Raw genomic sequence first — 12200 nt, forward strand, 5'->3', positions numbered from 1 at the left:
TTTGTTTTTACACTTTTCTTCTTTAAAAAATTCAGCTCAATTTGTAAACTCTTGTGGTTGTTTAGGGGGATCCAAGTTTTAAGTTTGTAAAATATCATCTTAAGTATAAAATGTAGTTTGAAATGTCTATGCTATATGTCAAATCTTTTTGAAAAATCCAATTTTTGGTTCATCATTAGTCATGCTTTCATCAGTATAGATTATTATCATTAGTAAAGTTTTTTTATGAGTATTTTTCATGGTGTTCAACAGGAATGTCTAACCACATGTTTATTCTTGACTCAGAAAAACATGGCCTCACGAAGAAAAGGCCAGAAGAAAAAAACAACAGAGGAGATTACAGAAACAAGGGAGCTACAACATTCTGATGCAGAACCATCAGAAGAAAAAATGGCACAGAAAAGGAAAATAAAGCCAAAGAAAAAATACATAGGTGCTCACGTCTCAATGTCAGGTGAGCAAAGGCACTTTATTCTGATTGCAGTGTTTGTGCTGAGCGTATATCAACTTTCCAATATTCTTAAGGAGGAATATGGAAAGCAGTCGAATCAAGTGTGGCCATGGGAGGGCACGCTTTTGCCCTTTTCTTGGGCTCCCAGCGCTCCTGGACGAGACCAGCCCTTGATACAGCAGCTGCAGTTAAATTTCAAGAAGCATGTGTTCAACATGGCTTTGATCCGATGCACATTCTACCACATGGATCTTATTTGATGAACTGCGGTTCCCCCAAAGAAGGTTTGTGAGCTGACTGTACCTGATGTGGTTTTGTCCATCCACCAAATACTGATTATTTAAAGATGAAGCCACAAAGCTGGCAGCTCAGTTGAATTAATCGATATCCAGTCCAATAATTATTACTCTAGGCTGCATGTGTTTTGTATATAAGACTGTATGTCAGATGACTCTGCATTTTCTAGATGTGTTCAGTAAGAGCCAGGCCATGCTTGTGGATGAACTGAGTCGCTGCAGTGCACTGGGCCTCAGCCAGTTTAACTTTCACCCTGGAGCTTCTATAGACTCCACCCCTGAGAAATGCATGGAGAAAATTGCCCAAGCTATCAACCACGCACACCAGCAAACCCCTGCTGTCATTACAGGTCAACTATACAATCCTGGTGATCTTTAGAAAATGTGCAATTGTGCTAATGCTTTCTGGTAAATTTAGCTGGATTATGTTCTTTCTTGTCTTTCAATAGTACTTGAAAACATGAGCGGTCAGGGCAGCACTATAGGTGGGCAGTTCAGTGAACTGAGAAGCATAATAGACCGGGTGCGTGACAAGACACGTGTTGGGGTGTGTCTGGACACTTGCCATGCTTTTGCAGCAGGTATGGTGTGAAGTCCAATAGATATGACTCCAAAATATTTGGTAAAAGATTTAAAATATATAGTTAAAATCTTCCATTTCCTGCAAATGATTTGGTTTTCCAGCATATTCTCCATATTTAAACCCTTTCCAGCAGCTACTGTATGATTTTGAGATCCATTTTTTTTCACACTAATGACAACTGAGGGACTCATATGCAACTACTACAAAATGTTCAAACATTCACTGATGCTCCAGAAGGAAACATGAGCCAGGGTGTGAAAACTTTTGAACATAATGAAGGTGTGTAAATTTTTCTTATTTTGTTGAAACATCATATTTTATCATTTAGTACTGCCCTTCAGAAGCTACAAACGATACTTCCATGTTTCCCAGAAGACAAAAAATACAAGTTAAGTTTACCCTGATCTTTTTAATGCACCATGCTTCCTTCTTGAACATTTGTGTATGAGCCCCACTTTTATCATCACTGTGACTTCTTCACATTTTGCAGATTCTGCAAGGTACATATATATATATATATATATATATATATATAAAGTATTTTAAGATACTCTTTTCTGTATAGGCTATGACATTTCACCACCTGGAGGAGTGAAGAATGTGCTTGATGAATTTGACCGTGTGGTTGGGTTGCATTATTTGAGAGCCATTCATTTAAATGACTCTAAAGGTATGCTACATTCATTTCAACGCATAATTCAGAAATTTGTAGGCCAAAACACAGAAACAAGTTTGCATTTTAACATGTCCCATTCCTTCGTCCTGTATTCTATTGTTTTTTAAAATGTTTTTTTGGTTAAATGCTTGAAATAAGGTTTTGGTTAACACATACATAATATATTTTCATGTTACTACATCATGAAATACATCAGTAATGCACCCCTTTGATTGTTTTGTGAAGCTAACTTCTTCCACAAGCTCAGTATGTAATCACAGCAGTGCTCTATTGCTGTAATTGTTAATTCTTTTTGATATTATGTAATTTTGCTTAAAAAAGGAAAATTAGGCTGCCATCTGGACCGCCATGAAGACATTGGACGTGGCCAAATAGGCATTTCTGCTTTCCGAGAAATTGTAAATGAGCCTCGACTGGATAATATGCCTCTGATTCTGGAAACACCTGGTCGGTAAGTTTCAGTTTGGAAAACAACATTTTGTTCTGAATCTGAATTAAATGAAAAGGCAACACTGACATGCATTTAATCTGCATCCTCTCTTTCCAGCCCAGGTTTTGAGTATCCTGAACAGATAGAGCTCCTTTACTCCCTTTGTGGAAAAAAGACGAAGAATTAAATGTCTTCTTGGTGCCAGTTATTATTGGTAAAGCATAATAAAAATGTCCCTGTTTATGATGACAGTGTGCATCTTATTCATTGAGCATTTAATGTCTCTAATATGTTATTGTCTATAACATTGTTTCTTTGAATTAAGTAAGTAATTAATTTAGTCTTCACTCAGGTTTAAATATCAGTATTTTGAACATTTTATAAGACTCTGGTGATTATGCTGTTATAAACAACATTTTGACCATTAGAGGGAGCCAGGACCCAGAATATGGACGCATAGTCATGTATGTCAGAAGCAGCAACCGTAAGCCTATTGTGTCTTTTCACTGTTGTAAATATTTCACTTATTCACCCTCATACCGTTTTTGTCAGTTAGAGTTGAAAGGAACTACTTTGTTGTTTAATTTGTTGACCATTTACACCCCGAGTCCCACCTCGGGTGCAGCTCTGCACATTCAAAGCCCATCATTAGCTGGACCACACAAGAATGCCACATGCAGTCTTGCAATTTTTTTTTAGAAAGGCTGCCATCTGTAAGCATGAAAATTACATTTATGTGATGACTAGGAATTTAGGAAGTTTAACATATTTCGCCCGCCCCAATAGAAGTTGGTTTAGACTTTTAAAGTAGCAGTAGGAAGGATGTTTCAAAGTGTGAATTTATACAGGAAGACAAAAGTGCCTTGCAATGGAATCTGCTACTCTGTGCCAGCCAACAGGAAATATCATTCAGGGAGTTAATAAACCACAGGGCAAACCAGAGGTATATGAATGAATAAGTGTTCAAATCGAATGTTTCGGCGCTGTTCTGTGTTGTTTCGGTTCCTCTCAGTTTCATCCGGACACATATGGTGCGAAAAATGTTTCCAGGTCTCATTATGTTTTACCACTTAGACTTAACCTGAATTCAAACAACTTGGCATTATTAAACTTAATTAACAGAGCCTGAGGTATAAAACTTTGAGAGTCTGTTATACTTGATTCTTTATAAAAAAGAGATGTGATATCCTTCATATATATATATATATATATATATATATATAGACATGAACAAAGGCAAAGAAGAACTGTATGGAAGCTGCAGAACTACTGTAAGCATGGGTTGGGCCTTAACATGATGTTACTGTTTGAACAGTAGTTTACCCCATGTTGCACATTTGTTGGAATCTGTCAGAATAAACATTTTTAGGTTAAAAAAATATTTGAGAATCCTTTGGGGGCCTGTGGCAGTTTCTGTTGGCTGTGTGAAGTGAACAGCACAGTTGCTGAGTGTCCTTAAGAACAGCAAATGCCAATGTTTTGCTAAGCGCATGTAACATCAGGCTTAGCAAAGCCTCACATCAACAGAGCCAGATGACGCAGTGCCAGATGAGGAAAATCGATGGACCACACAGACTTTTTATACTGCGCTTCTCACAAATCGCAAACCGACTGCAATTCCTGTAATTTAGTTTTCATGTAATGTTTGTCAGCAAGAAAAGACAAATGGAAGATTTATTCAGAATGCTGAACCACATGAATTTGCATCCTTTTTGACTTTTGCAAACACATTTAATGAGGTAACCATTTAATGGTACAGTTAGTAAAATGGCTGTATATGGCTTTGACTGAGTCTCCGCTGCTGACCCTTACCAAGGAATTTTCCGGAGTGGTGGTTGGGCATAGAGCCACGGAGCGACAGGCCTGTACACACAGCAGCCCAGCGGCCACAGGCTCCAGCCTGGTCCTCCAAGAGCCCTGTTGCTCTGGTAACCACATAACAACCAGATAGTCTGTGCTTGCCAGTGAATATTTACTTCCCTGAATTTTTGCTGAAGGATGCAGATGGATATTTGGATGCTGTGCCAATAAGGCGATAGATTTAAAACTCCTGAAAACTCATTCAGTTTGTAACATAGCTATCAAGTCTTTATATTTTCTAATCTTCTGCCTGTTACCGATATATGTCACTAGGTAACACATTAGTATAATCCCTGCTTACACTCGAAATACGAACACTCTGCCCACAAATAAACCCGCTAGTTAGTGTTCAGGATCCTCAAATCTGGCCCACGAGATCCACTTTCCTGCAGAGTTAACTCTAACCCTAATCAAACACACCTGAACATGCTAAATTGTCTCCAAGATCATTAGAAAATCACAGATAGGTGAGTTTGATCAGGGTTAGAGCTAAACTCTGCAGCACATTGGCCCTCCAGGGCAAGATTTGAAGAACCCTGGTTTATATTATGTCGACAATATGCTGTGAAAACAAGTTTTTTTTTCATTGCCGAAATATATTGATGTGAAAAAAATCTAAATTCATTTTTTACCGGAAATCACATACAATTTGAAGTGGGATTCGTTAAACTTTTGTCCATGAAAGATAAGTCTTTATTACCATTTTATTTGGACGAACAAGCGTCTCTGAACCACAGCCTGTAAGTATGATTAATATGTTATGTGTGAATTTTCAATTGAGTGCTCAAAATTTTTGTGTTAATATTATGTATACCCAGTGCAGCTTTAGGTTTTCAGATAAACCATAATATTACTGTCTTACTGATAGTTTGCTGTAAACCCACTATTTCCTAAGAATGCAATTTTTATGCATTTGCCATAACTTGCAATGAGTCTGTTACAGCGCTGTACAGGAATTTTGGTCCACTCATCTTGGCAGATTTGTTGTAATTCAGCCACATTGGAGGGTTTTCGAGCATGAACTGCCTTTTTAAGGTCATGCCATCATCTCAATATGATTCAGGTCAGGACTTTGACTAGGCCACTCCGAAGTCTTTATTTTGTTTTTCTTCAGCCATTCAGAGGTGGATTTGCTGGTGTGTTTTGGATCATTGTCCTGCTGCAAAACCCAAGTTCACTTCAGCTTGAGGTCACGAACAGATGGCCGGACATTGTCCTTCAGGATTTTTTGGTCGACAGCAGAATTCATGGTTCCATTTATCACAGCAAGTCTTCCAGGTCCAGCAGAAAAACAGCTCCAGACCATCACACCACTACCACCATATTTTACTGTTGGTATGATGTTCTTTTTCTGAAATGCTGTGTTACTTTTACGCCACACCTTCCAAAAACTTTTGTCTCGTCAGTCCACAGAGTATTTTTTTCCCCAAAAGTCTTGGGAATCATCAAGATGTGTTCTGGCAAAACTGAGACGAGCTTTTATGTTCTTTTTGCTCAGCAGCATTTTTCGTCTTGTTTTCGTCTTTGTCTCTTTCTTATGGTGGAGTCATGAACACTGACCTTAACTGAGGCAAGAGAGGCCTGCAGTTCTTAAGATGTTGTTGTGGGGTCTTTTGTAACCTCTTAGATGAGACGTTGCTGTGCTCTTGGGGTAATTTTGGTCAGCCGGTCACTCCTGGGAAGGTTCGCCACTGTTCCATGTTTTCGCTATTTGTGGATAATGGCTCTCACTGTGGTTTGCTGGAGTCCCAAAGCTTTAGAAACGGTTTTATTACCTTTTCCAGACTGATAGATCTCAATTACTTTCTTTCTCAATTATTCCTGAATTTCTTTGGATCTCAACATGATGTGTAGCTTTTGAGGATCTTTTGGTCTACTTCACTTTGTCAGGCAGGTCCTATTTAAGTGATTTCTTGATATCGAACAGGTGTGGCAGTAATCAGGCCTAGGTGTGGCTAGAGAAACTGAACACAGGTTAAACCACAGTTATGTTTTACAGTTTTTTCATTTAAAAACTGCATGTTGTGTTTACTTGTGTTATCTTTGATTAATATTTAAATTTGTTAGATGATCTGAAACATTAAAGTGTGACAAACATGCAAAAAAAAAAAATCATTAAGGGGGCCAACACTTTTTCACACCACTGTATATTCTAAAAAAATATATAAGTTTTCTTACCTTAGATGCATTTAAACTTGTTATAGGGAACTACAACACAATAGTAGGGCACTTTAAAGGTGGAAAACTGTATTTACCTTGGCATAGATGAATAATTACAATTCTGTACATAGTACCATGAGTCTCAAACACCATCGTTTCCTCCTTCTTATATAAATCTGGTGTTTGCAGAAGACCACTGAAAAATAAGCCAATTCCAACATAACAAAGACTATTACATAATAGTCACGATCGTAATAGTCGTAATAGTTACACCCCCAACATTTGCATAGCTGAATTATCAGAAGTTCTGCAGCTAGGCTGTTGTGAAAATAAAGCAAAGCGAGGATAATAGCAAAAATGGCAGATCACGGAATAAATGTTATGTTCCAGGCTGTGCAGGAGATGTTAAGGTGTCTGTAACTTACTCACAAAGACAAGGAAAACAAATAAGCTGGAGCTCCGTGATTAAATATATATTTTCCGCTACTGAAATATGCCGCTCTGTGAAACAGCCAGTCAGAGCTCATCATTATTATTCATGAACCCTCCAAATAAGGTAATAACAGACCATTGAATTCTAGGGACAAATCCTAGGGTTGTAAATGGACCTATAAAACTGTTTCTGGAGAATTTCTGCCCTTTCATGCCACATACCTTCTATGTAGATATCCGAGAACAATTGAAAATATTGTATCAGTGCATTCTATGGCACCATATGACCTGTTCTTTATGCACCCAATTAATTGTCATTATAATAATGCTTCTAAACCAGTGACTCTTACCTTGTAAGCTTTCAGTCGACTAGACTCAAATATTTTAGCCCCATAATTTGACAACATTTCTCTTTCTCTAAACAGAAACTGGGAGTGTTAATATATCAAATTCATTAAACTGTTTATTTTGTGATTCTGTGGATAAAAATAATGGTTATTGAGGGAAATGTTTGGCATTTTAAATATATATATATGATATGTTTGATTCTTTTTAGTGAATCACAATATTTTTATGTAAAGAAGACCTTTCCCCCCTTTTTACAATATGTAATATCCTTAGAATGTGCCTGTGAAGTTTAAGCTCAAAATACCCCACAGATCATTTATAATTTCATTTTGAAAATGCCTATTTTGAGTGAAAGCAGAAACACGCTGGTTTTTGTGTATGCCTCTTTTAATGCAAATGAGCTGCTGCTCCCCGCCCCCTTTTCCAGAATAGGGCTGTTCCTTTACAGTTTGTACCTTGGATACTCTGCTCAAAAACATCTGTTTGGTTTTGATTATCATGTCTATCATGCTGAAATAATGCGTTTAAACCATTAGTTAAAACTTCTGAAACATGGTTTTCTAAGCGTACATATCCGAAGCATGCGCACAGAAAGTGTCTGTCACACGGCATGTGAGTACTAAACTAAGTTCTCTTTCATGTCTTATTGTACTTAAACTGTCAAATACACACGTTTATGTTAAAAACACACAGTAGTTACAAAAACAACCCATTATGTCTGTGAAGGTATACAGCTGGGAAAGAAATTGCATGTTTATATCATGTGTGGCAGCAGTGTAATTCTCGTAAAAACCTCACTTTCATTTATCCACCACACCCGCTTCCCCTTTTAAAATGCTGCTACTGTATAAAAACACAGATGACTTCGAGTGGCACGCTTTATGCCCTCCTTGACACACTCTACCATTAAAATCCCACCCTACCACACAACAACGGTAATTACACTGAGATATGTGCACAGACATCAAATTCACAGGCAAAAGGATCCAAGAGAAACAGACTAGAAACTGCTAGTTTGCTCAGACAGACACAAACATTTATTGGCAATACACACACGATGCTAACTGTAAAAGAATGACGAATACGGGAGGATACAATGGTCCATTTGTTTGTTTTAGGAAGCGTACACTTTCAGGTGTTTTTCTTTGACTATGTGTCTAGTCTTTGTCAAAGGCCAACGGGACAGATTTCAGATCTTTTTAAGCGTGTGTGTGTAAGAGTGGAAACAAGCAAGGCGTGGACACACAAACACACAGAGAGGTCAGAGGTCAGACTACAACATTCCTCACAGCTCTGGATACACACACACACACACACACACACACACACACTCTTGACCTGTGTTTTTGTCCTTGACATACTCTAAAAACAAACTAAACTAAGTAAACACACACATGGTTATATAAGCTGTCCTTTAAAGTGTTATCACACCAGACAGATAGATTCAGGATTAGAGAATGGGATGACATTTTCCATAAGATCCTCATCAGTCTTTTTATTTATCTTGTACAGTCAGCACTGTTAATAGTACTTGTAGACAAGTAAAATAGATAAAAGATTGTTTTGGATTGGCTACTTTGACTTCAGGGACTGTTTTAAGTCACAAAAGTTGATTCTGACACTGTGGGCATTTGTGTGTGTGTGTGTGTTTTGAGTTTCCTGCAAGCTCAGGTCCAGCCTCACAATTGCCTATTGTCTGGGCCGAGTCACACTTCCTGACAAGGCAGAATTCACGGAAGCAAGGACATAGTCCAAACAAATTCTTTGGGCTACACCTCCACCCCGATTTCATCGCACCCACCATTCCAAGGAGCCTTGTGCCAAGAAAGGGCATGTTCCCAACAGGAAGTTAATTAACGTCAAGCTCCTCAGGAAAGCGGGGGGAAGCAGGTGGAGTCGGGAATATGACTGGCATCTCATGCACTTACTGAAAAAAAATATGGATGTGTTTATCCTAATTATGTGTTTATTTAGTGTGTTAGGTCATAAAGATGCTCTGTTTTTAGTTTCTGGGTTAATTTTAATTGCTAAAAATGTTCTAACAGCCCCCGACCCACATATTAAATACCCCCATCCTCCATCCAACCCCCCGACACCCACACACACACACAGACAAGAAAAAGTGCTTTCCTTTTCAGACGGCAACATCTGGATTTCATAATCCAAGTCAATGCTCCTTTCCAGCTACTAATGGACTTTAAATAGGAGATCTGACCACTTGGCTCTGTGGTTGGGCCTTGGCGCAACAATTAGACAAATATTTGCTTTTAGGGGAAAATTGGATGGAGAAATATGAGGAAAAATATGTTTGTGAGCATGACATGTAATGGCAGATGCTTGTGTAATTGACAGTCTCTGAGCCCCTCCATTGTTCTTGTCAGTCACTTTATATCCATGCACACACAGAGTCTCCCACATAGTGCATTCCTCATAAATGGAAAGGAAGGTGTAGATCAGGAAATGGACCATTAAAACAAAACAGACAAATTCTCTGATAGTTGAGTAACATTCTGCTAATAGTTAATAATTCACTGCATGGAATCCAAAATCCTATTTCAAGCTCCAAGATAGCAAAAAGACACTGAACACATTCTCAGCTGCTTGGTTACTTATAGATGATTCAAATTGGATTTTTACTACTGCGTGGAAGTCCATTTCCATTGCATAAGAAAAAAAACATACTTTCTCAAATTTTGACCGAAAAAATAATAATTATGTCCAAATTATGTGTAATACCCCCATCATTCTGTCTGTCTTGGTTTCTCCTGTATACCCATATTTGGTCTTCCTGTTATTAGTGTTATTCCCTGCACCTGTCTTTGTAATTAGCACCCCTTTATTAGTTGGTTTGGTTTCAGTGTTCCTGTTCCATTTTAAAGGTTACCTAGTGTGTGTGTGTGTGTGTGTGTGTGTGTGTGTGTGTGTGTGTGGTTTTTTTTTTTCTGCCTTGCCTGTCTGTGGATTACCCCTGTGGATTATATTAAAGAACTTTCCATTGAATTCTACTTCGTGATGGCCCTCAGGAGAGCATCGCTGCCTATATTGAATGGGTGCTGGTGTCCAGAACGTCGTGGGCTGCAGAGGATGACACCAGGCCCACTCCAGACCCAGAGCCCAGCCCACCCCGACTCGCGGAGCCAGAGCCTGAGCCCACCGCAGACGGCGAGCCTAAGCCCTAAGCAACAGAGCGAACGATCGCCACGGAGCCTGAGCCCATTATGTCCGATCAGGTGTGAGAGCAGGCCACAATGCCCCGACGGTGGAAACCGATGTGGAGCGAGAGGGGGCTATGAGAAGCACCGCCCACTGCACCACAACTGAGGGTGAGCAAACGCAGGACTCTGGGGACTTAATAGATTTTGATACTGAACTATCTACCTACCCTGAATTATCTGTCTGTCCTGGACTATCGGTCTGCCCGGAATGGCATGCCTGTCTGGATTTCCCACCCACCCTCACTCTTTTGCCAATTTCTGTCTGCCACGCTGCATCAGCCATACCACCGCTGTCTCCTGAGATCCCCTCTGCTCCGCCCTCAGCCCGCCATCTGTGCGTTGGGGTTCCCGCGGTTCTGCCAGTCTCCATCGGTATCATGTTTGGAGGATCCCTCATCTTCGCCTCCAGCCTCAGAGTCCCGGACTCCGCCTCGGCCCTCCGAACCTGTGGCTCCACCCTGGCTCTCAGCTCCCTTGTCTCCACCGTTGCCCATCGACCCACCAGCTCCACCAGGCTCCCTCGTCCCTCCACCTCCACCTTGGTCGGTCGTCCTCCCGCTATCACCTCGGGACTCTACTCCTCTGGCTGGACCTCATCGCTCCATCCCACCGGCTCCATTGGGCTCCTCCCTCACTCCAGCTCCGCCTCAGTCCTCTGTTGCTCCGGCTCTGCCGCGGACCTCCGGATCTCCGCCTTGGTTGCGAGAGCCTTGGGCTCCACCTTGGCCCTCCGGATCCTTTGTGTCCCCCAGGATCTTCGGCTCTCTGTCTCCGCTTCGGGCTCCACCACCACCTGCTCCGCCTCCGTCGGTCACCCCCTGAAGTCGCCAGCCCTTCCTCCACCATGGCTCCTCCCTCCGTTTGCTCCACCGTGGGCCACCATCATGCCTGAGGCCTGAGTCACACCTGGATCCTCCTGCTCCGGACCCCTCCTGTTTTTTCCTTGGCTCCATCCTCCGTCGTCACCTCCCTGGACTATTCTGTTTCCTCCTTTGCTCCTTCCTCCGTCATCACCACCCTAGACTCTGTTGATTGTCCTCCTGATCTGTCCTTCTCCGAAGCATCCTCCTTCATAGACTTTGTTTTCTCCAGCCCTCTCCAATGGTTCCACCTACCAGTCCATTTTAGTCATGTCTTCCATCATTCTATGGTGCGGGTTGCGCCTTCCGGGAGGGGGAGTAATGTAACACCGCGTCAATTTGTCTGTCTTGGTTTCTCCTCTATACCCATATTTGGTCTTCCTGTCATTAGTGTTATTCCCTGCACCTGTCTTTGTAATTAGCACCCCCTTATTAGTTGGTTTAGTTTCAGTGTTCCTGTTCCGGCTTTAAGGTTACCTACTGTGTGCATGTGTGTTTTTCTGCCTTGCCTGTCTGTACATTATTTATTACATATTTTCATGAAATTACAGTCATTCATTGTTTGTTCATGTTAGCTCACAGTGCATTAACTAATATTAACAAATACAACTTGTGATTTTAATAATGCATTAATAAATTATGAAATTAACATTAACTAAGATTAATAAATGCTGTACAATTATTGTTCATACTTAGTACGTTAACTAATGTAGTTAACTAATGTTAACTAATGAACCTTATTGTAAAGTGTTATTATGAGATACTAAGTCATAATTAAAAGATTTTAAAAAAATCAAACTTTTCATTCAAACATACTAAGTTTAAATAAAATTACTTTTGTTAAAATAAACTGCTATTACAACTGTATAATATTCCTACTATTATATAA

At 40.2% G+C, this 12200-nt stretch overlaps 1 protein-coding gene across 1 annotated transcript; it reads left to right on the top strand.

Annotated features, from left to right (window-relative positions):
- The first annotated feature begins 291 nt into the window (after nt 1-291).
- LOC141297436 (probable endonuclease 4) lies at nt 292-10415 on the top strand. Its single transcript, XM_073827872.1, has 8 exons — nt 292-454; nt 526-735; nt 918-1097; nt 1197-1328; nt 1896-2000; nt 2328-2457; nt 4253-4364; nt 10260-10415. The coding sequence occupies exons 1-8, from the start codon at nt 292-294 to the stop codon at nt 10413-10415; spliced, it is 1188 nt and encodes a 395-aa protein (XP_073683973.1).
- The last annotated feature ends 1785 nt before the right edge of the window (nt 10416-12200 follow it).

The sequence above is a fragment of the Garra rufa genome, chromosome 22 (assembly GCF_049309525.1).
Source record: "Garra rufa chromosome 22, GarRuf1.0, whole genome shotgun sequence".
NCBI classification, from domain to species: Eukaryota; Metazoa; Chordata; class Actinopteri; order Cypriniformes; family Cyprinidae; genus Garra; species Garra rufa.